We start from the raw sequence: 27,500 nt of genomic DNA on the forward strand, positions 1-27,500 counted from the left end.
GGCCATGGCATGGTACGTGGTGGGGAGGCGGGCGAGGCTACGCCCCAAGGGTCTGCGGCGGACGTACCCCATGGTCCCGAAGGGGCGATGGGAAGGGAGGGCGGAGGGGAAGGGCCGGCTGAGCCCACGGCGGGGACGGGAGCGGCGGCGACGGGAGGGGGCCCCCAGGGGTCCACGGCACTCAGTTCCATGAGGGCGCTCTGCGTGAAATATCCTTTCCGTTTTATCCAGACTGCATATTCCGTTACATTTCTCAAATGCGGATGAAGACCGCCTTTTATGTGGCCCAAGTTCCAAGCAGAGTTTTTGTCGGCTGAAACGCTCACATTTTTAGGCACGCGCGGGTGACAGTGCAGTTTGGTCGTCCATTTCCTAAATGGCTCTCACCACAAGCCGAGCTGTCGGGTTAATATCGAGTCGGGTTGGATTTGGTGTCCATGTGTCACTTTCCAAACTTTTTGCTTCTATGTGGCGCAGCGGAGACTGTGGGCAGTCTTGGGACTGCCCGGCTCGGTTTGATTGGCAAAACGAAGTCAAACGTCACGCGTAATGACGATGGATTGGCGAACCAATCATGTGACGCAACTCTCTGAAGAAAGGATTAGGCGCGCAATAATCGAGATAAAGATACGAGGAGAGAGGAGAGAGTAGCTCGGTGTGGCGGAGAAGACTGAGCATTTCGGAACAAAAAAAAAAAGCATTTTGTTGCATTTAAACAAGCCCAATATGTAACATTTATCCAAAAACTGAACGTGGAGTCAATGGAAGCGAAGACAAAATCACTTTGGGGAAAAAGGTGAATTCAAAAGACATTCCTATCCAAGCAAGTGATGTTTGAGAGCGACACACACACACCCACACACACCCACACACACACACCCACACACCCACACACACACACCTCTTCTGGTTTGTATGAACAAAGAGGTCCCTCCTCGATGGCCATCTGCAGTCGCAAGTCGTCGCCTCTGCGCAGTCGTTCCTCCTGCCAATCACATTTACACACACAAACACACAGTGACATGAGCAAAGTCGAATACACAACTTGAGGTAGGCAATAAGATTTTTTTTTTAAGAGTCTTAAGACTGCTTTCTACAAAGTCCCTTGGGTAACATGAAATGAAATACAGTCTAAGAATAGGTTGAGATGCATATAAAGCTCATATATTGACAAATTACTCTGGACAAATCAGAGGTTGTCTTATTTTTTTTCTTCCTTTTTAGGCTCATGAGGGTCTGTTCAAAAGAAGTAGCACATGCTGACCCAACTGACTAACCAGTTTGAAGTCTCACAGCACGTTGCAGGGTAATTACCAACCGGGGGTCTCCTTATAGGAGGAACCCGACAATGGAAGTCAACAAACAAAGGAGAGGCATGTGCCATATCCAGATCATTGAGTGACATTTGATCTCAGGGCTGAAAAACAAAGACTTGACCGCATATGTTGTGGTTTCAGGAAGAAACACAGAAAGATAACAGGAGTGAGATGGCAATAGGAGGGATTTCGATTCAAGCCCAAAGTTCAGCGCATGAGGAAAGAATCAACATTTGCTGAGTACACCATTCAGGGTTAAACGTGGCGTTAGACAAGATATTTGGCATGCAAAAATTCCACCATTGGGATCGATCAGATTGAAACCATGAAATACAGCCGATACATTCGTGTGCTTGGTCCTTTCTCAATCAAAATGGAGCCCATTTTCCCCTATGGTGCGGTTTGTCTGGTCAGGCGTTAACATAGTACAGTCATGAACTTTGGTCATGGCTCAAATGAACCATCTCAAGGGCACTCTGGCAATTGGCAAATGAACGATTGACGTCTTTGAAGGCGTAATGATTAAAACTTAAGTCAACACGTATGAAGTCTAATCAGAACGTATGAAGACTAATAAAGGTTTTCTTATCTTATCTTATCTTATGAACAAAGAGGTCCTCGGAGTGACGACGGCGTTCCAGTACCCGAGGGCTCCGAGAGGTAAGGTGGGGCCAGGCCATTTCAAGATTTGAAAACAAATCATAGGATCTGAAAAAAAACTCGGAAATGTGTAAGGAGCCAGAGTGACGTGCTCCCTCTTTCGAGTGCCGGTCAAGCGGCAGCAGTGCGGACCAACTGGAGACGCTTCATGGAGGATTGGCTGACTCCAAAGTAAAGTGCATTGCAGCCATCCAGCCGAGATGTGACAAAAGCATGAATGACTGTTTCAAAGTGCTTAGAGAAAGGAGTGGCTTGACTTTAGCCAGCTGCCTGAGATGAAAGAAGCTGGAGTTAACAATTTGCCGGCCCAATTTCACATAAGTGTCCAGTTTAACGCTCAAGTTCGAGACTGCTGGCTCAAGATAAGGAGCCAGGGGGCCCAAGTCCGCAGGATGGGACCGACAAGGGCCACTGGGTACTATCGGCTGGCTGTTAACTGACTAAACTGTTAGCCACGCCGCGTCTTGACCGACAGCGTCATCGTTGGGTCGACTGCCCGTGACAAATAAAAATTGCCAAGCGCCAATGAACAAAGAGAGTGAAGCCAATTTGTTTATTGTGATGCATTTTACTTTGTGTGTATTGATTTTTTTTTACCGTGTCAAAAGAAACCGCACCGGGAGGGAGGAGAGGAAACAGACAAAAGCAAGGTCGACCGCAAAAAGGAAACGATAGGTGTGAAAGCACCTCAAACAATTTCAGGGTCATCTGAAAATGACGCGTGCCAAATCACAACCAATTTGTCATCTTGATTGGACAATGCTGTGAACTGAAGTGGACAGAAAGACATAGAGAGTCGATGGCTGGCGGCTCGGCTGCGCCTGCCAACTGCCCCTAACCTCTTGAAGCATCTCTTTGCTGAGTGTGATTGCATAGCGGATCTCCGCGTCCTCCAGGGGGTCCTTGCTAGTCTGGGGGGAGGTCAGGGGTTACATGGTGAGAGCAAAGCTAGGCGGAGGCGTCGCTTCACATCACTGAATTTTCATCTGTATGACGGGACGCTTGCTGACATAGAGTGCAACTGCCAATTAAACTCAAACTGTTTTTTTCCCTCCCCGAGGCTGCCTTGCGACAATTACCTGCTCGGCTTCTTCTTTACTCATGGCCAAAGCCAGTTGAAGCTGCAGGTCCTCCTCGCCGGAACTCTGGGGCCACGCCTGCTCAGGGTCGGCGCCGCCAGAGTGGGAGCCCAGCGACAGGCTGCCCCCCAGGTTGGGCGCCGACGGCGCCGAAGAAGCTGGAACGCAACGTCAACGCGCGTATGAGGAAGAGGAGTGCGTTGGGGGAGTGGTGAGTGCGGTCGCCACTTTGAGGCAAACCAAAGCGCCTCACCACTGGAGGTCTGTGCCATCTTCTCTTTGGTTTTGAGGGCGTGGATCCTCTCCTCTCTTAGTCTCTCTTCGTCTTTCAGCAGGATCACCAGCTGCTTGGCTTTCTCGCGCACATTCACGCCCTGGAGAATTCGGGACAAAAACATGAAGGGCCCCATGTTGTGTTCCTAAAAGTCACTTGAAATGCTTTTGTACGGCATCGTCGGAGGTAGTTGTCAAATTGTTCTCGCTGTGCCGCTATTTTACAGCCGCCTTCGTGAGGTTTGCACCAGAGCACATTTGACTCAAGCATGCTTTGGACTCCGCAAAAAGGCGACACTTCCTTAGGACTGACTTTGCATTTAGCAATGCACACACTTTTGCGAGCGGCGGTGTGTTTACGTACCTGGTCTTTGCCGTCCCGGTCGATGTACTGGAAATCCTTGAGGGTCTGGACCGCGTATATGTTCTCTCGGCATTGCTGGGCGACCCGCTCTGAACCCGTCTTGATCAGATATTCCATAAGAGTCATGGCCTGGCAGACACAAACAAAAAGTTTCATTTTTTTTGCCCCTAAAATTTGAAACAGCGCAACTACAATTTTCATCTACTCGCGCCCGTCAGTAATCTCGTGAAAATGTAAGTCAATTTCCAGTGTGTGCCCCTAAATCTTCTACGAGGCCCCTAAAATTTCAGGTTACAGGCCACTGCGCAAAAACAAAAACGGTCGCGTAATAAGTCATGTAATAAAAAGCAGACCTCTAATTCCCACAAAAACTTTGCAAGGGGGCAACAATCGTGACACCACTTAGGTGACTCGACAGAACGCAAACTGCCAATGACACACCCTTACGTGCTTGTAAGTGCCACGAACAAGCTTGTGGCCAACGCGAACGAGATAATGTGGCGAACTGACACACGACAAGCAGGATACGAGGGCAGACCACGTACGTATTTTACATCGTGAAACCAGTGCTGAGGAGCGCATCGATGAGCGACGTCATAAGGAGTTGAGGCAACTAAGCTCCTATTCGGCTGAACTGCTGCGACTGCACCGGAAACAGGAAATCAATCCATTTTAACTTCCAAAATGTCATTATGGTAAGCCCGGGATAGGAGACGTTGATTTGCAGACAATATCGGAGCATGCGAGTAAGTCCTACGCACCTTGTACACGTGCCTCCAGTTCTTGCCGTGGTCATTGAGCCGCTTCCACACCATGCTCATGATTTCGGAGAAGGCCACAACATTGTACGTCAGATCGGCTATCTCTGACATCAGAGAGCTGCTGGGGCCCCATGGGTCATTGGACGTGGCTTCTCGGACCTAAACCAGAGACGGAATTGAATGACGTTCAATGCGGCGACCGCCGCATCAATTTGCGCCACATTCGAGGTTGCTGCGTTGTGCGCTTTTGCGTCAATGCAAACCATCATGCAAATGAGCGGGCAAAGGCAAATTAATGGAGGCCTAACATGATTATGCGAGTTCATGCGCTATATAATGAGGAAAGACTGCTTCAAACAAATATTAGATTACGGAAAGACATTTGTCCTATTGCTGCTGCAAGGGGTGGGGTGGGGGCGGGGGCATGAGAAGAGCTGACGAAAATTGTGCACACACAAGAGGATGTGGGCGTTTAGGGGGGAAACATAAATAAAAAGGTGAAAATAGTTTCCATTCCAGCCAGAAGATACAACCTTGATTTCAGCCTCTGAATAGTTGTGGACAATGTTCTTCACTTGTCGCCGTAGCGATGAGGTCGACATGGCAACCGTCGGGCCGTCGAGCTGTGCTGGAATCTGAGGAGCGGTTGTTAAAAAAATAAATAAATAAATACATTTCGATGTCTTCATACCGATTCAACTCAACCATAAGGAATATAAAATTGATGCTTCACCGGTACAGGAGGGTAGCTCTAGGCTTGAGATCATTTGTCAGCTAGTATTAGCGGATGCCGTTCTTAGCATACATAACTTATATGTGGATGCTATTACAAAATAAGTTGCCACATCGAAAATCGGCGTTCCTCGAGGAAATCACAATTTCTAATTTTACTCTTCGGTCCAAAAAAAGGTCAGGGAGAGTGTCTTGCAGTAAATGGGGCAAGTCAGTGTCCCGCACACCTGTTACACAAGAATAATGCAGAATCGGGGCTTCTCTTGGTACGCGTGCTGGCGCGCCACTCATTCACAGCGAGCTGTGTCTTTTTTCTTCCCGTGGCAACATTGGCTCGCGAGATGAAGACTGCAAAGTGAGAAAAGACAGAAAAAAAACACATGAATGACGTGGTCAGTTGGTGTTGAGTGCCAAGTGACCCGTGCGCATGCATGCACGCACGCACGCACACGAACAGCAGATTCCAAAGTGCCCGTGATAAAATGAGGACAAAGCAGATATTCAGTTGGTGAAAAAGTCAGATGATCGGAAATTAACAAGTAGCTCGTGGGCAGAGAGAACAGATTTGATTTGCTTGGGTTACCAGACAGATTTACGGATCGAGAATTCACAATCCGAAATGTCAGAACGAGCATCAGTTGTATCACACTAACTTTGAAAAACGCAACGGCGGCACGAAACGCTGCCTGAAGGTCACAGCAGAATTTGTTTGTGTTGAAAAGCAACATAGCAAAATAAACAAAGGGTGGCCGATGAATTTCTATTCTAGTTTTTTTATTTAAAATCGGTTCGAAAACAAATCAAGAAAAGTCTAGAATGAGTGAGGTGAAATACTTGAATTGTGAAACTTTTTTCAGCCCTACTAAGCACATCATGTTGAAAAAGGTTTATTTGACTTTTTCATCGGTGACTTCTTGTTTAAGCATTATATCTGTTCATATAAAATAACCTAAATTCAGCCTTTCTTTCAACAATAAAAAAATAAATAAATAAAAAATCTGAATGTACGGACATCGACCAATACGAATTTCTTATATGTCCATTTACTTTTCAGTCATATCACCCAGCCCAAGGTCAAAGGTTGCATACCAAACCAGGAATCTGCGTCAGTTAGCCACCGCTGAGTCTCAAAGTTCAGACAAGCCAATGGATAAGGGAGTGGACTGGAAATGCTTTTTGTTGACATATCAGATCTGTGAATTTCAGGTACCCTATTGATGAAAAAGTACCGTTCCATAGCTCCCTAGGTAGAGTGGCTACTCACCAAGAAAAAACACGATGTAGACTGGGAAAAAAATGGATTTGCAGACTCAGTGGAACTAAGTATAAACATAAATACATTTTTTATAACGTATAACTAGCAATGACCCAGAAGCTGAGATGCGCTCCAGCTTCTTACTTGACAATCATGCCATGTTTTTGTGGTTTGATAAAATACAAGAAGGCACAAAACCCAATTTCCTGTCGCTGTTTCCCAATGCACAGATGCTTGATGTGCAGGTGTGAATTGGCAATTTTAAACATGTAATGAGCATCTCAAACACTTCTAAAATACCCCATAACAAATTGACAAAAACAGCTTAAATAGATGACCAATTCCTCAGCCAACACTGCTCTTCTCACCAAATACGTTCCATCTGCGCTATTTGGATCGAGCTTTTTTGACAGCATTTTTGACGCATTGAACCTATCCGAATTTTGAACGCCAATTGGAGAAGGCATTTGCCGAGTAGCAGACGAACGGATAAATGGGTTGAGGAGATAGTTGAGAAAAAAAATGAAGTTCGTGTTTTACTCAAATTTAAAAGTGTTTTCAAGCCAGAGTTTCTCTTATCGATGCAACACAACAACAGTGCCCCAAAAAAAGGCTCTTTTTACTAAGACAAAAAAAGTATTTCTTTTCAATCCCTCAAATGATATTCCCAAATCTTCGTGTGGTGTATTTTGGGTTAAAGTAGCTGTTCTAACAAGACTCAGCATCTGACAGACTGTCGTTTTGGGGAAATCTTGTCACGTTGTTATTTCGAGGCCTGTGGAGTTCCGTTGGTTTCCTTAAACACTGTAACATTATGATTGACGAGTTTGGTTGTTCACTTGCTCGTTGTGTAAAGTGTCTTCACATAACTAGTGAATTCGCGCTGTATTAAAAAAAAAAAAAACGGTCTCGTTTGGGGAGAATTTGCTACTAACGATTCATATCGACAGCTCGTAGCGACACTCCATTTATGACGTGCAACCACGACGGCCAGATTAGAATAGAAATCCTTTCTTGTCATCGTATGGTCCAAGTACAACGCAATGTTCTGTTTAACAAGCAACAAATTGACATAATGAAACAACCTCCAGCCCGCAAACCGGCACCCCCACTTGACACGCCTACCAACTGAGCACTTGCCGAGCTAACTTAGTCTGCCAAAACCGGACGGCTACTCCAGCCGCACACTCCACAATAGATTAGTCTTAAAACAATTGAATGTATGATTAAGTAGCTAAACTAGCGGTTCATACACTGGAAAAATAACCACTGACTTCATCTGTCGTTTGCTCGTGCGAGCTAATGCTAACCACTGTCCCGTGCGTTACCTGAGCTGAGCTGAGCTAGAAAAGCACTTTGCCCCCAAGCTCTCACTTCAGTCTGGCTAAAGTTGAAATGAGCTACACGATGCCTGTAGCTGTCCGCCAACAAGCTACAACCAATATTCCAGCACGCGGTTAAGTGATCATTGTGAACAAATCAACCAGAGCGGACGTCAAAACGAATGTTTATGTTGCCTACCGGTGAGTGGTCAAAGGTATAACTTGCAGCTTGCGGCTAGGAGAGATTAGCTAGCAAGCTAGCCAATGCTAGTTGGCCAGTAGGACTGCCAAACGGCGCGAGCAGGCCCGGCATGAGGAGCAGGGCCGAGTGTGACGCGGTCACACGAAAAAACAAAACGTGGGCCACATTGGTGACGAGTCGGCTCGAGAAAAAGATCCGAATTGGAGCGTCTGGACTGACCCTGGTCTACCCTAAACGGAGCAGCGAGGAGGAGATGGCCGAGTTTCCGCTTCCGCTCTCGACGACGGCCAGACCGCACCCCCGCCACCTTTGTTTTCCTCATGCGCGCGCAAGCACGCACGCACGCCCCGCCAAGTTAGCAAGTCCTGTTCGTTGTCACTTGGCATCGTTTACAACAAAGTCAATAAAATAGTCGAACGACATGAGAACAATTTACAATCATTGTGTTGCTATCTATCTATCTATCTATCTATCTATCTATCTATCTATCTATCCGTCTATCGTCTGTCTGTCTGTCATTGAAGGTGGTGCAGTATAGGAGAAATATAAGTAGAAATAGGAGTCGGAGTAGTAGTAGTAGTACGACTCGTACTACTACTACTACTACTCCTACTCCGATTCACTCGTACTGTACGAGTGAATCTTATTTGGCAAAGGTTCCACCAAATTACATAGAAAGCGGATTTTAAAAAAAGTATTTTAGTTTTGTTTTATTTTACACGAGTAAAGAACAATTATACTGTATGCTCAATGTTGTCTCTTGACTTATTCCGGTGTAGTACATGTTCTATACAGTATGTCAGTGGTGTAAGACTTTTTAAACATTTGTTATTTCTTTATTTTTAATATTTGGACCCTCTCCGTGAGTCTGTGTGGTAATAGTTCCATTAGTAGTATGTGGGCTCCCTCTAGTGGTATGCGAAACAATTCACTGTCTTGGTACAGTTCAGTTGTATTTCACTTTTTATTGCAAGCTATGCATTTACCGGTAATCTTAAAGCACTTTTTGTTTCCACACTTTTATGTCTGTGCACTTTTTATTGAACCATTTTGTGCGATATATTTTATTTCAATCAAGTGCATTTTTTCTCATACTGAAGAGCAGGCTAATGTTCAAACAATAATATAAAATATAGATTTTATGAATAAAACCTCTCTTTCATTTTTAATGAATACTATTTTGAAGGCTATTACGCTATTGCGTTTCAATTTTGGTCATTATTTGGGAACTTAAATCGACAATTATGTTTTTTTTTAACGTGCTACTTGGTGAAAAAATTTTGGAACCACTTCTCAAAATCATTCTGTTAAATAAGGTAAGCAAAGTACATGTACTTGGAACATCTCAGTGTAATGTGGTGCAGTTTAACACTGCCAAAAGATGACCAAAAATATGACACTGTGGAGTATTTTCTCAGTCACCAGAGTTCTGAATGCCTCGTTCTTGTCCGAGCGCACGCTGATGATCTCACAAACTGCCGGACCGCACGAACATTTCCAAATTTGCACTCAACAAAGCCTTCAGTGGCTGCTTTTTTTAACTTCAGTTGACAGTCTAACCTTGGTGGAGGACGTGTACCACACAATGTTATTGTCTTTGCCATGCAGTGGTGCCAATCACATGCAGGCATGCTGACTGAGCAGTTGTAATGTGTGACAGGGGGGTTGTAGTTGTACCGTGCGCCAGCCACATAGCGGCATCATCGGACTAACTGTACGCTCGCTCACAGTCATTTGTGGATCCGTAAATACTACACAGTACCGGTAAGCCCCATAGATCAGAGCAACACAGGAACAGCTGGCCCCGCAGACATGCATGTTCCCATGTTCCTCTTATATCACGCATGTGTCAGGTCCCCACAGGGAATGGCGACAAGAGAAAACACAGCAGTGTGACCCGTGTGGAAAGATAGTATACTAACGCACAGTGACACTGTTTTGGAAATATTAATCTCATGGAGATAAACCCTCAAAAATGCAGGCGATTATCACTGTCACAAAAGGCCATTGTGACAGGTGGTGCGGCGGGTGGTTATGTCACACTGTCAATCTTTATTATCCCACACACATCATTTCATCCAACCAATATGGGTATTCTCAAATCAACTGTAAAAAAATTGAAATAATCTTGTTGGCATTTGAATCAGAAATTCCCAACCATTTCTAGTTTTGAGAAGGAAACATTTTCAAATGTGTTTTTTGGAGTAATCCATTTATGTTCAAAATATAATATACGTCACCGGTTCTCAAACAGTTTTATGCTAACACCTCAAAAGTGTATTCAGTCCAACTTTTCGTCAAAAACGAGACACAGGTTTAAAATCCCGAAAAGTATATTTGATGGCTAGCTAGCGACCTGCTTGCTAGCTCGAGGACCGATATAATCCAATAAATCATCATCTCACATGGTTTTGTGTGGTGGGAGGGTCCACATAATAATGCGGTCTCGCGGGCTAAAAAATAAAAAATAGCGGGCTTGCTAGCTCGCAGGCCAGCAATATATTTAATTTCTTTGGTACTTTCAATAACAATAACGTGCTTATGAATATAAGTAGGCTACACATCCATTTTGTCTCTGTTAAAAAAATGATACACATCAGTGGTTCTTGAACTTTTTGCTCAGAGTAACGCCACAGTAGTGTCATAAGCCTAAGTTTTCATTAAAAAAAAAGAGACATAGGTTTTATTCTTGAAAAGTATATTTGATGGACAGCGAACTTATGAACTTATGGCCTGCTAGCTTGTGGACCGTGGAACGGCATCAGTGTTTTGCAACGAGTCACTGCTGGTTTTGTGTGTGTTGTGAGTGAGTCCACATAAGTTAGCTGCTAACTTATGTGCTAGCGGTTCAGTGGGCTGAAGGCTCGCTATGTAGCGGGCTCGCGAAAATGTGAACAACCAAAGTGGTAAAAGGTTTTATGTCACTCTTGAACAATTCAATACAAAATTGATGTCAGTGTTCGTATATATTCAGCTTTTACCTTCAAACACATTGAATGTATTTAGAAACAAATCGGTAAAAATCATTTCACATAATCTTTCGGTGAAGTGTGAGAGATGACAAAATATGACAGGAGAATTGAATTAATTATTCTGTTTTACCCACCAGTGGAGGAACTATCAACCTTAAGAAACCCACAGTTGTTGGTTTACTTTCACACTCGGGTTGCAGCAAATCTGAGTGGAATTCATGCAAACTGCCATTGCGAGAATCACCGTGTGACTTCAAAATATTTGCGCGCACTATGTTCGCGTGTGAATGGCGTCGATCCTGTGATGAAGGCTGTATATTTGGATGATAGAGTGGATCGAGGTTGCCACAGCAGGGGCCAAGGAACCCCTGCGGGGTGACTACAAACTTTCTAGCGCGCGGCATGCATGGGAGGCGCAAAACACAGCAGGGGTCGTGTGGGTGAGCTCAGTAACCTGAGCACGGCGCGGCCGTCGTGATAGCAGCCTGTGTTTGTGTTACGTAACGCTGGCGGGAGCAATACTACTCGGGTAGTATGTACTACCAGGGGAAAATCTAAGGGCGTCGACAGAAAGAGGAGGAGGGTGTTGAGGCGAAGAGAGACGGAGAAGAGGAAGTTTGACCTGCAGATGGTGCTAAGTAGGAAGAACAGCTGGCACGGACATGCTAATGCTGTATTTTTTATTTTTATTTTTGTAAGGCTCCATTTCAACTCAGCTGACATCCCATAATATGCTCCGGGAAAGAGATAGTTGGATGGGTATTATATTTGATATAGCCGTCGATCATGAAGAAGTATGACCATTGTGTGTTATTGATTACGGTAATTAAAGCCCTTGATTCAAAATGGAGTCAATTCCAGACAGTGGCGGGAAGTCACCAAGTACAAATACTTGGTTACTTTACTTCTGTAATTTTCCAAGTATCTGTTCTTGACTTTAGCGTTTATTTTTCTGAGATCATGTGGTTGCAAAAGTGTGCACACCCTTGTGACTGGGATGCGGTTGTGTTCGGAATGACCCAATCACGGTCAAAACGTGCCTTCAAAGTGACTCAGATGATCTCCGAATCCATTTCAGCCGTTCTAGTATGCACTTCCTGACATTTTGGGGAGTTTCTAATGGAATCCTGAAGGTTTCGTGCCAATACTGAGCAGCAGTAAGATCAAGACCACTTAGCAACACATTTACTGCACAGGTGTGCCTCAGGCTGCCCACAATTAAAAAGGCCACTCGAAACTGTTCCGTTTTCCTGTGGGCTTGGCGAGGTGGGGGTTGGGGTTCCAAATACGACGTCACGTCTCCTCCCCCTGTTTTATTTTACATTATACGGCATACAGTAGTACTCAGGATGACTTGATGTACGTCAATGGACAGTAGGATGGAATCTGAGATGAGGGTTATGGATATGATTGAAGCTTGTTTTCGGAAGGATTCAAACAGTCAAATGCATGAAGGTGGGTCGACATATTTAGCGTGCGTCATTCCTTTATTACCGCCCGTGCAGTGATAGACATGGAATGAAGAGTAACAGAAGAGGAGAGTGATCTCGGACAATAAATCCAGCAGCGGCTCGCTTAACTGTACCCTGTCATCCAAGTAAGAGTCCTGGGATTAAGGGTACAGGCTTGTTGGCCGATTGCGATCGTTCCCGCATACCTGTTGATTAAACCAGGAATCCGACGCGACGGAGGGAAATCACTGACTCGGACTGTAAGCGAGGGCTGAGGGAAAAAAACATAAAGAGAGCGAGACATGGAAAGAGTCTGATGGAGAGAGTTGGGGAGGGTGAAGGTGAATGACAGATTGGAAACAGGGGCCATCAACTGTGGTTGTGTTTAGAAGTGGAAGGGGCGGGGGGTGGGGGGGGCACACTGGGGGGTGAAAAAGAGGTTTGAAATACCTCGCAACCCGTTCAGGCCCACTTGCCAGGAGCCCACCAGACGAGCTGCAGACAGACTTAGCCGCAGAGTCGGAAAAGAGAGGGAGTGCGTTGTGTACGTGTGCGACCCCGGGAAGAGGCGCTTGTTGTCTACTTTGCCAGTACGCAGATCAGCCAGCCGCAGGTCCACTCGACGCAACCGGCACAGAACGAACGACTCCAGTCCAGCGCAGCTGCTGCACCCGAGCGCAAGAAGGTGCGGCGACAACAGCTTGATTCGTGAGGAGGAGAGCGCCACCATCACACACCTCGTACAAGCATGGCAGTGAGTACTTTGACCAAGATGAATCCATCTCGTTTTGAATCCGCAAACTTGCCAGAAGCACGCAAGGCTATACTCTCTGTCGTTCTGTGTCCGTTTGCTTTATGCCTGCCAACGACCTGCCTTTGCGTTTCTGGACCACATTCAAGCGAGAGCGCGTTCGTGTAAGTCGAACGCTCCCTCTGAGCTCCACGTTCAGAATGTTGGCCCACGCGCAGCGCTAAAAGAAATCCATGAGTCATAAGTGGTGAACTTGAATAATAATTTCATTTTGCAAACATGCTCTCCACGCGATAAAAATGCAGGACTCCTCTCTGATTGAGGACATGTGAATTCATGAATTGCACAGTTATGCATTGTATAATCTCACAAGCGCTGCCTTCATAATTGCAACCCAAAAGTAGGATGAACACATTTTACTTTTATGAGATCCATCCATCCATCCATCCATCCATTTTCCAATCCGCTTCATCCTCACAAGGATCGCGGGGCGTGCTGGAGGCTATCCCAGCTGTCTTTGGGCACAATTATTCGATATTTACTGGAAATAAATATTGACGTATTTGACATTTTACATCGAAAATGTAATCCCTCACATGCTCAAAATATCCGCCTTCAACCTTTCGACAATCTTCATGCCCGTCCTAAACACTCTGACGCACAATACGACAGAAATTCCCAGCGGCATCAATTTCAGTGAATGCATCTGAAGTGTAATCTTTTGATTTGGTCGCCTTGTGGGAATTTCTTCCATGAAGCTCATTTCTGACGACACCCCAGAAAAAGAAATCCATCGGTGCCGGGTCAGGTGAACGTGTTTTCCCATCCGCGCATAATGCGCAGGTGCGCCATCTTGCTAGAAGGACAGTTTGTCAAAAGTTCACCTCGCTTCTGTCTTGCAGTACGACCGCATGACAATTTTATATTGACTGAATTTCACAAATTTATAGGGAAAATGTGATGGTTAAGGTAAAACAAATGACGAAACAACTAACGCTGAAACTTTGTGCACATTATGCCTTCATACAAAAACGATTTTAGCTTTACAAAATAAAACTTGATGACTCAGCATCAATTCATTCAAAACATTTTACTGTAGGCCACAAATAAAAGAAGATTGCAATAGATTTTAAGTTATGATACGTATAATATTCAATGTAAAAAAAACCCAACTCTTGAATTCAGTCATATAAGATGGTCCATATATCAAATTAAAGTTTCCGACATGAATAAGAATAAAAATAAAAATGACAGATCTGGATTCAGGAAAGTTGCACTATTCTCAAAACACTGCAAAAGCAGTCAGCCATTTTCTGAAGCAGATTGAGCGGCGGTTTGTCCCAGCAGACTTTGGGTGAGATGTGGGATCCCCCTTGGACTGGTCGCCAGCCCGCAAGAAATTGGAGAGTGGTCCAAGAATTTAAAAGTTGATACTATGTTCCGTGTGGCCTTTAATCAGCATCATTTCACATCGGCGGTCATATATTACAAACTGCCAGGTCACACGTATAAGCGTGGTTCGTCCGACGTGACTGTCTTCACATTTTGGCGACATTCGAATCCATCGACACGCCACACATCTTCAAAGAGGTCAAATGTTCCGTTTAAAAGCGAGCCGTCTTGTTCGTATCTGTGCCAAGTGTCACTCTCCCACTTGCTGACATTTTCCCATCCCGCGAGCAGGGAATTTGTGCACGAAGCCTTTGCGTGGCGCGACAGGGTGAACTTTCTCCGACAGGCCCACGCAGAATATCAAAAGCCAAAAACACATTTTTAAATGTTCGCCCTCCCTCCCCTCCCTCTCACATTTGCCGGGGCGGACGTGATAAGGGATTTACTGTACTTCAAAGCGTTATCATCCAAGCTGCGACTAGGGGAGACAAAGCGTTGACCATTTAAGACCTGAGTGACAGCTCCAGATGCCGCCATCGTGTTGTTGATCCCGCCGGTCGGGCGAAGGAGAGAGAACATGTGTCCTGACGCCTTCTGCCTCAATGCACGCTGGGATAGCGGATTGAAACGTTCGAGAGACATTTAAAATCGCCTCATTATTACACACACACAACAAATTGGTGGACAGCTGGTTTGGAAATGACAAGTCCGATCCAATCAATCTCTCCAACCTATTGAAACAACGATCGGCAAATTCTGACAAGGACAACTGGGCAACGATTGTGCATATTTTGCATTCCGATCAGATCGGTGTGAAGTCTCGCTAACACATTGCGACATAAGACAAAGAGAATACCGTTCGAGAATTCCGCCTCAGCAAAAAAGATGCTCATTTTTTTGCAGATTTTTCTTTCGGTCGTAGAGTTGAACCAATAGTCAAAGGACAAAGCGGTCAAATGTCCCGTTCCTCTGTTCCCACGCAGGAGGCAACTGCCAAGGAGCTGGACGAGCGCTGCTACCTGTCAGCGCAGGCCATTTCCAGCCTCAAGGTGTCCGACCACTTCCAGGTCTTGAAGTTCCTGGGGGAAGGCTCCTACGGCAAGGTCATGCTGGCCGTTCACAGGAAGAAAGGTCAGCCGGCCCGTTGCGATGACACTTTGAGGCTCATTACGTCTCCGTTGTCGCAGTGTGAAATTTGCACCACCCCCCCGCCAGCCAGCCCTCCCCACCTCTGTCCCACTCGCTAACTCGGTTAGGTAACGCACGGCTTACTCTATTGCGAAAGAAAGCCACGAAGCGCATCTCTCAATGTAAGCAAGCCCGACTCCGGTTTCCTACTTGTGATGAAACGTTACGTTGTGTTGGGCAACTGTGGCAGAAATGTGAGGACAGACGAGGCTTTGGACGGCGTCCATTTTGCCTTTTACACACGCGCTGCTTTAATCAAGTGCGATTCTTCAGGGTTGGGTTGCTCGAAGGTGCTCGTAACGCAATCGCCCGCAGAGGGAAAGTAACATTTGTTCACCGGGTTATTGATGTGCGATACTGTGGAAAGCCGTTTTATGTCACATCCTTGAAATCCGGCTTAAGGTCCAGTGAACTTGTATCTCTCTGTCCTCACCAGCAAGACAATTCAACACAAGCGGGATGATGACTTTGTGCTCAAACAGCTTAATTGCAAGCCATTTGAGCATTTAGTGTATGATTATTCATGATCGTTTGACATCCGACTAGGCTGTGGTATATTTCATGTGGTGTCATTTATTTCCTTGCAGGAACAGCAATGGCGCTGAAGTTCTTCCCTCGTCAGTCCACGAGTCTCACGTCCTTCCTGAGGGAGTACAACTTGTCTCTTTCCTACTGCACGCATCCCTCTCTGACGCGCGCACTGGGCATCTTTTTTTCCACATCGTCGCACTACGTCTTTGCCCAGCAGGCCGGCCTCTACGGGGACCTGTACAGCGTGATCGTATCGGAGGTCGGTAGACTGTTATGTGTATGGCTATACAACAGGGATGGGCCAACGTTGACAGATAGGCCCGGCTGTCTTTATAAATGTAAATGTCAACTCTGTATTTTTTTTTGGGTGAGTCTATTTTAATCTTTTCACACATGTCAGCAAAAAAAAAAGACATGTGGATAAAGGTTAGCGGGCATCTTGTCACTGCCAGTAACAAGCAAAGGGAGCGATAAGAGTGAGAACACTCAGCCCCGATCGCCCAGCCAGCAGCGGGGAAGTGTGTGAAGTGAGGCAGGAGATAAAAAGGCAAGGTTTAAAGATGGACAGAGAGGGGGGGCTTGCCTAAGGTTTCATGAAAGGTCAGTCCAAAGCAAGGGACCCGCAAACGAAAAAGATGGATCCCCTATGAGACCCCACTTAGTTCTAAGTACCTCCAGTCGTGAGGCACCAGGCAGGTAACCAAAGGTTGCAGGAGCTCAAAGAGTTAAGGTGGGGAAAGACCATTTACATATTTAAAAACAAATAAAAAGATCTGAAAATGATCCCAAGGACTGCAAATACAATGAAAACAGCAGGGGCCCTAAAATTCAACCTTGTGGAACGCCATATGACAGTGGGGCAGAACGGGACCCGGAGAATCCGAGACTAACACTAAAAAGTCTTGCCTGCCGAGTAGGAGCTAAACCATTCTAGTGCGCTACCACTAAAGATCACCTGGTGCTGCAAACAAGCCAACAGATTACTTAGGTCTACCTTATCCAAGGCTTAATGTCAGACCCCCTATAGCATTAGCCACTGTGGTGTACAGTGCCGGTGGCAATTTGAGGCTACTTGTCAGTCAAGGTATCACTGTATTGTTCACAGTAACTCCGTAAGCGTTTCCCATTCTCAATTCATCGTGGCTGACTTCTGTGTGTTGTAGGCCGGCCTGGGCGAGGAACGCATTCTAGAGCGCTACCACTAAAGACCACCCGGTGCTGCAAACAAGCCAACAGATGACTTAGGTCTACCTTATCCAAAGCTTAATGTCAGACCCCTTATAGCATAGCCACTGCGGTGTACGGTGTTGGTGGCAGTTGGAGGCTACTTGTCAGTCAAGGTATCACTGCTCACTTCTGTGTGTTGTAGGCCGGCCTGGGCGAGGAACAAGTCCAGAGGGTGATGTCCCAGCTGAGTGGCGCCGTGACCCACCTCCACACCTTGGGCTTCGTCCACCGGGACATCAAACCCGAGAACATCTTCCTGTGTGACAGCTCGTGCCGCTGGGTGAAACTGGGCGACTTCGGCCTGACCCGGCCCATCGGCTACACTGTCGGTGCCGTGTGGTATGAGTCGCCCTTCTGCACCCCCGAGGTGGAACCCGTCAAGGAGCCGGAGAAGGCGAAGGAGTGTGATGTCACAGAGGAGGAGGAGGAGGAGAAGGAGCATCTTTGGATCAGGGTGGAGCCCTGCATCGATAGCTGGGCTCTGGGGATCCTCACCTACTGCCTCCTGACTGGCTGCTTCCCCTGGGAAGAGAGCACCACCGACGACCCGGGCTACACCAAATACAAAGCCTGGTTTGAGCGCGAGGGCGGCAGTGGAAGCGGCGAGGAGGAATTGGACTGCTACACCATCATGAAGGAGAACCACCGGAACAACCCGCCTCCGTCACAGTTCCGCGGACTCAGCTCGCTGGTCATGGCTCTTTTCCGACAATTGCTCAACCCCGACCCCGAGCTGCGAGGCAACCCCGACGAGATCCTGAGCTACCTGGGAGGACCCTGGCTCATGAAGACGGAGCAGGAGGAGAGGAGGAGGGCTGAGGAGACCGAGCGGGAGGCCAGGAAAATCAGGGAGGCGGGAGGAGGAGTGGAGGAGGAGATTGTCAGGGAAGGAAGAGGGGAGAGATAAGCCAATATAAGGGTCGTTCTTTTTCCCTATTTGACCAGATACACTCCTCACAAAAAGTTCAGGAAATTGGGCTTTAAGGATGAAATTTCAGGGTGAACCTAAAATGCTGCAGAACCATTACCAGTGAACTTCATTTGACCTTCTCTAACCTTGGAATGCAAATGTTCAACTGTTTATGACTTTTTCCACAATGTGCTCTTCTCTATTAAGATCTCTCATCAAAATTTTAGGTATCTCTTGAAAGTTCCCAATTTCCCGAACTTTTTGTGAGAACAATGGTGCCTTGAGATATTTGTATCTTATGTCATCACAGCCTCCCCAAAAAGAACAAATATTTTATACTGTGACACCAATCATTTTTGTTCGCCCATTTATGGCGTTTTGCGGTATTTATGAGCATTAAGCTGGCGAGTTCAAGCAAAACATCGTCCGAACGACAACTCGTATCTCAGAAACACTCGGGTCACTTGTATCTCAAGGCGTCACTGTTTTGTATTTTTGGAATTTGGTGAAACTCATCGTGTGTGACTTGACACAACATCCAATGCGATCCAAAGCAAGAGCTGGATCAGCACAAAGATAATAATGTTCACTTTGACTGACATACAACAACATATGGAGGAGCGTCACGAAATATTAGAAGCACCTACCAGTAGTCTATTATGTAACGAAAAGAATTAAATCATGTCATTTTCATGTTTCACATTATCCTTGTTCAGAAAGAACTGCACTGAATCTTGATGAATGAAATATTGCAATTGTACCGAATGTTAATATACGAAATTGCACATATTAGGTTCTTAGATATTTTCCATCAATTTTTTAAAAACATATACAGTATATATGTAGATATCGTTGTCACTACTGCTGTTGTATAGATTCCAGTGTGTAAATATGTGTGTTTTAATAAAACGAAGAGTATGATAAACATTCATGGTAGTGTCTGTAAAATTTGTATGGAGACATATACACACACACACACACACACACACACACACACACACACACACACACACACATATATGCAGGTAATGTACACACCCTGACCTCCATACTTAATGCTTGCCCTACATCTGTGACAGGGGCACAATCACTGCATGAAAAATCACTCACACTCAGGTTACGGCGCCCCCCGAAAAAATGTGAAGCAAAGTTTCATGGCCATTCGGTACACTGAATCATGCCATGGTGATTCTGCCAGTCAAAATAAATCGGAACAACCTCGGACAGCTAAACGATGGATTCACTCTGGCTGCGCTAATTTAAAAAAAAAAAAAAAAAAAGGGGGAGGATGAAACATGACTTAAGATTTCCAAGTAACACTTCCATTGTGCTGCTTAGTAAGAGTTTGACTTTGTAGCAGTGGCTAATGCAGTTCCTGCGCTAACCCCAGCTAAAGGGCTACTCAACGCCCGTTTATAAATAGACCCCCCCGGCTCGTCTATTTACACACACTGCACTTCATCACCTTGCCACTACTATCTGCACGGCACCGTCCTCCTAATGCACACCGTCAGGCTTGCCTGGCGCACACAGGCCTGAAACAGCAAAAACCAACGTGTGTCTCGGACGGTCTGTCTGATTTGAATTAGTGCTCTCCTTTTTGAATCGATTTTTCGTTTCAACCCACGCGACACTTAGGCTCGAGCACTCAATCCTCGCCAACGCGCTCATATCTGCTTTTACCCTAACGCGTTCTTTTCGAGAATAGTTGGTTTGTCCCCCTGAAATTACAACCTGCTTGTTCCAGGACATATCTGCTTTTAACCTAACGCGTTCTTTTCGAGAATAGTTGGTTTAATTGTCCCCCTGAAATTACAACCTGCTTGTTCCAGGAAACGCAGCGAAACAGCTAAAGAGGGCGGCGGTGTAAAATTGAAGGAAGCTTATGATGTCAAGACAGTAAAATGTGGAGAAAAAAAAAAATGAGCGTGATGCTGGCAAGAAATCACCAAAAATGCTGTTTGTGTCAAGTTTTCATTGAGATTGTTTTGATTGTATCAGTTTAACCTTAAACAGCTGTCTGTGTATTTAAATTGGAAAAAAAATGTTATATTAAATACAGATATATGCTAGAGAGATATATAAGAGATGCTACTGTATGCTTCTCTCAGTATAGCAGTGAAATGATAGCTTGATTGATGGCTGCGGTGTGGAAGTAAATTCAGACGGAATTGGAAAAAAAAATGTTGTATTAAATACAGATATATGCTCGAGATATATATAAGAGATGCTACTGTATGCTTCTCTCAGTATAGCAGTGAAACGATAGCTTGATTGATGGCTGCGGTGTGGAAGTAAATTCAGACGTCCAAATGTCTGAAATTCATCCTTGCGGTCACCAGTGTCATCACGTATTAAAATTCCCCCCACGATCCAACCGTTCTCCGACATTAGGCTTTGATTACCTTCCAACAGCTTCCAGTTCTCAACCCTGATTCATGAGAGCACTTCAGCTCGAGTTTTGGGGTTCTCACAGTCCCAGAGGGAGACGCTGAAAATGGCGAAAGATTTTTCCGTAGCACCCGAGGGAGACGCAGAAAGGGGAGGGGGCATGTCCTGGGTGAAATGGAAAGCGGTTGTGAACGTGTGAGGCAGCGCTGGCATGCGGCAACAAACCGCGTCAGGGTAATAAACGAGCCGAGAGTTTATCGTGTGTTTACTGTCCGGTGTGTTTCATGCGTTCTTTCTGCGTCACCTGACCTCCTACATAGAGGTTGTGGAAGAACTCACAAACTGTAACTTAAGTAGACGACAATTGTGTAAAAAAAAAAAAAAAAGTACAGATTCGTCTACTGTACCTGAGTAAAAGCGAGTACAGCCTCTGACATGTACAAAGTACTTAAGTATAATAATAAAAATGATTTTTTTACTCTGTATCATATACCTTTATACCTATAGACTAATTAAACTTTTTTTTTCATTCATTTCAAAACTTTATTCTACTGTACCACAAATGTAGAATCAAATAAAATAACTCAGTAGCCTACTAAGAAATGGACCAATAAGAAAGAATAAATACGCCTAATAATGTAAACGTAATAATTTTTAAAGTTATGATCCTACATACGGCGTTAGCATCATTGCTACTAGCAAATGTGACTGATCAAAAGACGACACGATTGATTGTTGCTTTCATCCGATTGATTAGCTGTACGTTTGGTCAATTTGTGACTTTCCGTTTACAGCGTCTTCTTTCATTTATTAGCGGATTCTGTTAGTTTAAACTTGGAAAGCAATCTTAGAAGGGGGACTCCGATTGGCTCGACTCGCGCAGATTTCCGCCACGTCTGATGGAGTCAATTTGCTCACAGCTCGCTGGTCTGTCCTTGTGCGGCCCGGTACCGGTGCGCGGACCTGGTGTTTGTGGACATTTGTTTTAAGCGGCCTCACCAGTGGCCACCTGACCAACTTCTCCGCTATCACAATCGTCATCCGGTTGTTTTTGGTTGTCTTGCAATGTTTTCCAGTCCGTTGCGGTCTGGCGTGTCAGCTTGACAGGCCCACTGGATGGAGCGTCCCTGTTTTGCATACGCTGCCCCCACATCAGTCAAACTGTCATCAAAGTCTCTCCTGCGACCTTGTTTGGCCCCTCACACAGCTGAACTTTTTTCAATGCTGCTACCACTGACACTTTGGCTCCTCCTGCTGGTTGTTTCTAAAACAGTCCCGTACAGATAACTGGATATTACCCAATTACTACCCAAACATTGCCGAGGAGAACAGCTGAACTTTATTTGGGGTACACCAGAAGCACTTTAAATGTACTGATGCCTATTTAACACGAGATTGAATGTGATTGGTTTAAGTGTGAACACAGTAACATGCCCGGTAACAAGAGGGTGTCCACACTTACGCAACCGCATTGTTTCAGTTGTTTATTCATACTTTTCCTCTAAAAGAGTGAATAGTACACCTTTAAAGTACGCTCAGACACTCCCTGAATAATATTTGCTTGCATCAATAAAGCGTGAATGGTTGTTTGTCAAGGCCAGCGCCCTGAATCAAACCTCTGACCAGGAAACTTTGAGGCAGATGTGCTAACCGCTAGCTCACCGTGCCAACAATATTAAACATCCCTGAGATTTGAATGTATTTTAGTCAACGACTGATGAATGAACTTTACGCCTTTTGGTTGATGAGGTGTGTTTTCACTGCGGTGATGATAAGCGGAGACATCTTCGGAAAATAAGAATTATGATGAAAAAAAAAATGAGGTGAATCGAAAACAAAAGCAGTGTGTTATCAATTAGGCTCGTTGGAATGGGGCAGGGAGAAATGCTGAAAACAACGAGGGACAAGGCAAGGAGGAGGGAGAAGGAGAGAAGGAGGAGAAAACAACAAGAGGACAAAGGAGTCGTGAAACCAAAGCAGGTTCGGACAACAGCAAAAGTTGTGAGTATTGTCGTCTCGTTTTTTTTTTTTTCTTCAGGGTTTTGAGGACACTTAACAGCAAATATATGTCGATTGTTTACCTTGAAGCATGTTTCTGCCTTGTGTGTTATATGCATGCTTACGATTGTAGTTCATCCTGTGAAAACGAAGAGATTTTGCACAAATTGCGAATGGTATGCGTGTAGACAGATTCAGCGACAGCCAAACACATCACCCGCCAAAGCACGCTAAGAGAATGCGTGTACATTGAAAAGGCATGACCCACATGCTCAACAGGCTGTGCCTAAAGTGATCTTCAGAAAGTGACCAGTTGGAAAGTGTTGATTTCTCCAGAGGAAAAAAGGGTGGAGGGGTGCTCATTTTGGGCACACAAAAAAAAAACCCACACACACATTCTTTCAAGAGAACTCACAACTTGGACTAAGTTGCTCTGACACATTGCGAGAGGAATGATGCAGTGTGGGAAGCGAGACAAAGCAACCGGAGTTGCGAATGAGAATAGCTTTAAAAACGCCCTTAAAAAAAAAAAATCTGTGAGAACGGTGCATTCGTAATGTAGTGTCAGCTAAGCTACACCATCGTCCCTTAACATTTAGGAGGCGAGGTTGGCTGAGGCCTGTGGGTCATATGCGGCCTAGTTTCAACGGCACCTTGAGCTTTGGTCAAAATCATTTGTGTTAACGTATACTAAGTTAGTGAGAGGTTCATAAAAATGATGCTGCTAAGCAATATGACAATAAACGTTACATAAGTGATTGAGTTTTTTTTTTTTTTTTAACTGGAACCACCCCTCCAATTAAAATAACATTGTAGTCATCAAAACAACATTAATAAGAACAACAATAATACTAATACGGAATTCGGAACAGTTTCAAAACCATCAGGCTTTGACTGGAAAAAGAGAAAAAAGTCACGAAATGCCTCATAGAACAGCTGAACTTTATTTGGGGTTAACCAGAGGCACTTTAAATGATGGCAGATGTGTACTGACGCCTCTTTAACATGCGATTGAATGTGATTGGTTTAACTGTGAACACAGCAACATGCGCAGCGATAACCCAATTGTCTTCATTCCGTTGTTTATTTATACTTCCCTTCTCTGAAAGATTCTTTGAAATAAATAAATGAAAGAGTGAAAACATGGGCCATTTTAGTCTGAAGAGGCATCATCACACTGCACTATATGTACAGCTATACAATGACTTCAAATGAAAAAAAACCCACACATAAATAACATGAAGATATTTAACTTTTTTTTTTTGGTCTGACCTTTTCCTCTTTCCTCGTTTGCCAAGCTCAACCTTTGCAATGGGGAACCTTTCAGTGGTCCTGCTCCTCTGCGGTCTCCACGGTAACGCTGCCAAACAGACGCACAAATCAGCTCGCTTCATGATGCTCCAGTCGCTCTCGTGTTTGTTTTTATTTTTTTTCCCGATCAATAAATAAAACTGCCCTCTTTTTTATATGTGTGCGTTCCACAGCACTCACAGCTGTCGTCCAAGCCCAGGAGATCGGTAACGTTTCACGAAAAGACTCCTCTTATTGATCAACACATTGCTGCATATTGCGCTGTGACTTTCCTTTTTCTCGTCACCAGAGACCACCGAGGCACCCGCCAGGACCCTCCCGCCAGCCAGTAAGTGGGCCACCACAACCTGCCACATTGGTGGCAAGTAGAAATGTATTCTGACTGTACTTAGGGAGACTGGACAAAAATCTGTAGTCTTTGCTTTGCCAAAATAGGCTTGTTACTTCCAACCTCCAAAGTAAAAAGAGCTATAAACAAAGAGAAGCAAAGTGTCAACTGGGACAAATAAACAAATCAATAAATCATTCAAATATAAGAGTCAGTGCTGGCATTTTTGCCAATGACCAACCCCTCAGTAATTTTTATATCTGTTCCCCGCAAGGAATGTATTTTGTGACTAACCAAAGCCATGCTTGGAGCCAAATAAATAAATAACAACATTGGGGAAACAAAAAAAAAAAAAGAAAAAACCAAACGATGTTTGCCTTTGGGCAGTAGTTTGAAGTTAATCATCTTTTGACGACAAACAATTTGGTCTGCTCTGTGTAGTTCTATTTCAGTCATTTATTCTTGAACTCATCTCTAATATCTATTTACTGAATTCCTTCAAGTGTAAATCTGCAGGTTGAAAAGGCACTCGCTCCCACCCTCCCATAAAAAGGTGCAACTTGTATCAGGCTAAAAGTGGTCAGTCTTATTGCAATCGCATAGCCGCCGCTGGCATACAACGGAAAACACCGTAGGCACACGTGCTCGCAATTAGCATCTGCGTGGGGGTGCTGTTACATTTCAAGCAGCGTCGATCTAAAAACAAACGAAGACGAAACACATGTAGGCAGATATTCTTTATCCTCTGCAAAGAATGATGATTACTGCCATCGTGAGAAGCCAAGAGAGGAGCTGAGAGTCCAGTACAATTTATTCGAATGAGTCTTATACTGCCCCCAGGTGGCCAAGGCATGAGCAGCACATGCACTGAAGGAGAAAGTGTGGCCAAAAAAAAAAATGCTCAGCTAGTTTTCATTTTGATTTCATGATGTCATAACGGCATTTTTTTTTTTACCAAGAATAATACGATGGAATGATATTTTGACACCTCTGCTTGTGTGCCCGTGTAGACTGCAGGGAGGAGATGTACCTGTGCACCAGGATGTACTCGGTGCATCGGCCCATGAAGAGATGCGTGGGCGAACGCTGCATTTACAGGTGTGTGCCAGCAGAGGGCAAAGATCAGTGGTGGCTGATCTCTCACACGTTCAATTATTTGACTAAAAGAGGCCAGCTAAGGCCTCTTTTAGTTGTTGATGAAATACACACTCGTGCGCAGCGGCTATATGTGCGATGTAAGTCGTTCAATTTGGGGCTGTTTGAACGCGTGTGGCACATTTTGGCTGCAGTGCACGTCTGCTGACTTGTTGGGTTTCCGTTCCTAAAAGAAGGTTCTGATCATCTGTTGCCAAAGAATGACCTCGGGCGCTCATAGAATGACATCAGCAGGGCGCAAGAGAGAGAGACTGGAAGAGTCACAGAAAGACATTGAAGTAGACTTACTTGGAAGATTTTTCATGGATCTAACTAATGTTGTGAATTTTGAGATTCAGCTCCTCGTTGCGCAATAAATAAATACATAAATAAAGCACGGCGCCGTCGGACATTCAAAAGTTTACAGGTGAATCTCCCTTACCTTTTGGGGTGAGTAGCGTGTCATTTCTTCCTGCTTGTGTCTCAGCCGCCATCGCGTCTACGTGATCAACAACGAGATTTGCACCAGGACGCTGTGCGAATATGAGGAGAACCTCAAAGGTGAGCCAGCTGCCGTTCGCCATCTGTCCATACATTCACACCGACACGTTTCTGTCCGCCTTTTGCCCGACAGCCGAACTGTGCCGAGAGTCGTCCGGGTGGCCCAAGCGTATCGCGAGGTCATCGAATAGGAAACGCTGCCGCAATCGCCGTGGCAACCCCAAAACCTGGGCAAACAAGGCCCGGCGGGGGTCTCGGGCATAACTGCGTCAAAGTCCAGGTGGGAGCCCCGTCGAGACAGAACTGCGGGGACGTTGTCAGCAAAACAGTCCACAACACTATAAATCTCACGCTCAGTGCCGGCGGGGGACGTTTTTTTTTCACACGTGCACGCATGTGCTGAGTCATATCGATGTTTATGTGCCCTCACTTTTCATTGCCTGTGACGAGCGTGCGTTTCATGGATCGTGTCAAGCAGGTTTAATGGCCCTTCAAAAGGGGCCACGGAAAGCCGGCGGAGCATGGATGCGCTATCCTGGATACCCAACTTAAAAGGTCTATGTATGTTGTACTCACATGTGAGACGATTCGGTGCACTAGTAGAATGACGTCTTCCGAGCAATGCTTATTCCACTCCCAGTGCCCCATCGGGCCACCTACAGAAAGCCATGGGAGCAGTTATTCCATCGACTTGATCTACAGCTGCAGACCCATGTATTAGAATGTGCTTCGACAATTGACACACCGGTCCCCACCGCCCCCTCCTACTACTAGTGCCACTTTAAGCCTATTAGTACTTAATGAAACCTAACTGGTGAACTATGGAACGTTCTTTGATATTCTTGATATCTGGCTTAAGGGCCATCGACCTTCACAAGCAGGACTTTGGCATTCTAGTAGGACCTCTGCATGAGAGTGATGCTCCTAGTGAAGCATTTGTTGTCAACTAGTGCAGAGTTTAGGATGCGTAACATGTCGCCGTCCTACCAGTATGTCAATGTTGTCCTACAAGGGAGGACAAAGAGTGGACTTTTGTACGGCAGACTCCCAATTGACTCTATACAACTTTTTTTTGGATTTGATTTTTGTTGGAGATTTTGGGCAGTTCCATATGCCTCCTAATTTTCATGGCTCGAGATGAAATTTTCAACCAGGGGTGCTTTGTTAAAAATGTTTAGTGGGCACTACTGAGCCATTTTTAAGAAATTGCCCAATAACGCTCCAAAATATTTTTTTTTTTTGCCAAGCTTGATGTACGTGCAAAATTTTCGCCTCGGTTCATACCCACAAAAACAGCATCAATTTTCTTTGCAAAGAGCGCATCGCCACAGCAACGGCCCAAATTTCCACTGGTGGAGGAAACAACTTTCCCTTGTAGACAAACAATCTATTAGTGGGCTGAATTGAGTACAATGGGCATATGGATCTGAAGTTGGATGTCGACGATAGCA

At 45.2% G+C, this 27,500-nt stretch overlaps 4 protein-coding genes and 2 long non-coding RNA genes across 9 annotated transcripts in view; 2 read left to right on the forward strand and 4 right to left on the reverse strand.

Moving 5' to 3' along the window:
- Positions 1–8,260, reverse strand: part of epn1a (epsin 1a) — a 21,266-nt gene extending 13,006 nt beyond the window's left edge. Inside the window, exons 1-8 of one of the 2 annotated variants that reach the window (XM_019869087.1) lie at positions 7,962–8,260; positions 5,413–5,533; positions 4,987–5,099; positions 4,454–4,612; positions 3,693–3,821; positions 3,309–3,429; positions 3,056–3,213; positions 2,816–2,887 (exon numbers count right to left, since the gene is read on the reverse strand). In XM_019869087.1, coding sequence (XP_019724646.1) covers positions 2,816–2,887; positions 3,056–3,213; positions 3,309–3,429; positions 3,693–3,821; positions 4,454–4,612; positions 4,987–5,099; positions 5,413–5,476 — 816 coding nt within the window. In that variant the 5' untranslated portion in view covers positions 5,477–5,533; positions 7,962–8,260. The remainder of the gene's footprint in view (positions 1–2,815; positions 2,888–3,055; positions 3,214–3,308; positions 3,430–3,692; positions 3,822–4,453; positions 4,613–4,986; positions 5,100–5,412; positions 5,534–7,961) is intronic. The other variant, XM_019869088.1, reaches the window with a different exon arrangement.
- Positions 8,261–12,216: 3,956 nt separating this feature from the next.
- sbk3 (SH3 domain binding kinase family, member 3) lies at positions 12,217–19,057 on the forward strand. 2 transcript variants are annotated; one of them, XM_019869090.1, is made up of 4 exons: positions 12,217–13,141; positions 15,514–15,661; positions 16,306–16,508; positions 17,619–19,057. In XM_019869090.1, exons 1-4 carry the CDS (start codon positions 13,136–13,138, stop codon positions 18,381–18,383), a joined length of 1,122 nt encoding a protein of 373 aa, XP_019724649.1. In that variant the 5' UTR covers positions 12,217–13,135; the 3' UTR covers positions 18,384–19,057. The 2 variants fall into 2 exon arrangements, with proteins under 2 accessions (XP_019724649.1, XP_019724651.1); XM_019869092.1 differs by lacking the exons at positions 12,217–13,141; positions 15,514–15,661 and adding an exon at positions 15,675–16,120.
- Positions 19,058–21,402: 2,345 nt separating this feature from the next.
- LOC109515413 (uncharacterized) lies at positions 21,403–24,131 on the reverse strand. The gene is made up of 3 exons (XR_002168188.1): positions 24,048–24,131; positions 22,859–22,914; positions 21,403–22,041 (listed from the first exon to the last, which is right to left on the reverse strand). It is a non-coding gene; the product is annotated as an uncharacterized LOC109515413 (long non-coding RNA).
- Positions 22,649–27,500, forward strand: part of mfap5 (microfibril associated protein 5) — a 5,044-nt gene continuing 192 nt past the window's right edge. Inside the window, exons 1-7 of the mRNA XM_019869183.1 lie at positions 22,649–22,778; positions 24,074–24,129; positions 24,260–24,292; positions 24,376–24,414; positions 25,425–25,512; positions 26,036–26,109; positions 26,183–27,500. The exon at positions 26,183–27,500 is cut by the window's right edge and continues 192 nt beyond it. Of these exons, the coding sequence (XP_019724742.1) occupies positions 24,087–24,129; positions 24,260–24,292; positions 24,376–24,414; positions 25,425–25,512; positions 26,036–26,109; positions 26,183–26,313 (408 nt within the window). The 5' untranslated portion in view covers positions 22,649–22,778; positions 24,074–24,086 and the 3' untranslated portion in view covers positions 26,314–27,500. The remainder of the gene's footprint in view (positions 22,779–24,073; positions 24,130–24,259; positions 24,293–24,375; positions 24,415–25,424; positions 25,513–26,035; positions 26,110–26,182) is intronic.
- LOC109515412 (uncharacterized) lies at positions 24,275–26,029 on the reverse strand. 2 transcript variants are annotated; one of them, XR_002168187.1, is made up of 4 exons: positions 25,624–26,029; positions 25,370–25,500; positions 25,136–25,281; positions 24,275–24,433 (listed from the first exon to the last, which is right to left on the reverse strand). It is a non-coding gene; the product is annotated as an uncharacterized LOC109515412 (long non-coding RNA). The 2 variants fall into 2 exon arrangements; XR_002168186.1 differs by having other exon boundaries at positions 24,276–24,433; positions 25,136–25,500.
- necap1 (NECAP endocytosis associated 1) overlaps positions 26,429–27,500 on the reverse strand; it is a 9,030-nt gene continuing 7,958 nt past the window's right edge. The window contains exon 8 of the mRNA XM_019869182.1: positions 26,429–26,705. Within this exon, the coding sequence (XP_019724741.1) occupies positions 26,675–26,705 (31 nt within the window). The 3' untranslated portion in view covers positions 26,429–26,674. The remainder of the gene's footprint in view (positions 26,706–27,500) is intronic.

This window comes from Hippocampus comes, unplaced genomic scaffold (genome assembly GCF_001891065.2).
Source record: "Hippocampus comes isolate QL1 unplaced genomic scaffold, H_comes_QL1_v1.1 scaffold67, whole genome shotgun sequence".
Lineage (NCBI taxonomy): Eukaryota > Metazoa > Chordata > Actinopteri > Syngnathiformes > Syngnathidae > Hippocampus > Hippocampus comes.

Coding starts and splice junctions, on each gene's coding strand:
- sbk3 (XM_019869090.1), top strand. Junction 15,662..16,305: donor GGCCGTTCACAGGAAGAAAG/GTCAGCCGGCCC, acceptor ATTTCCTTGCAG/GAACAGCAATGGCGCTGAAG. Junction 16,509..17,618: donor ACAGCGTGATCGTATCGGAG/GTCGGTAGACTG, acceptor TGTGTGTTGTAG/GCCGGCCTGGGCGAGGAACA.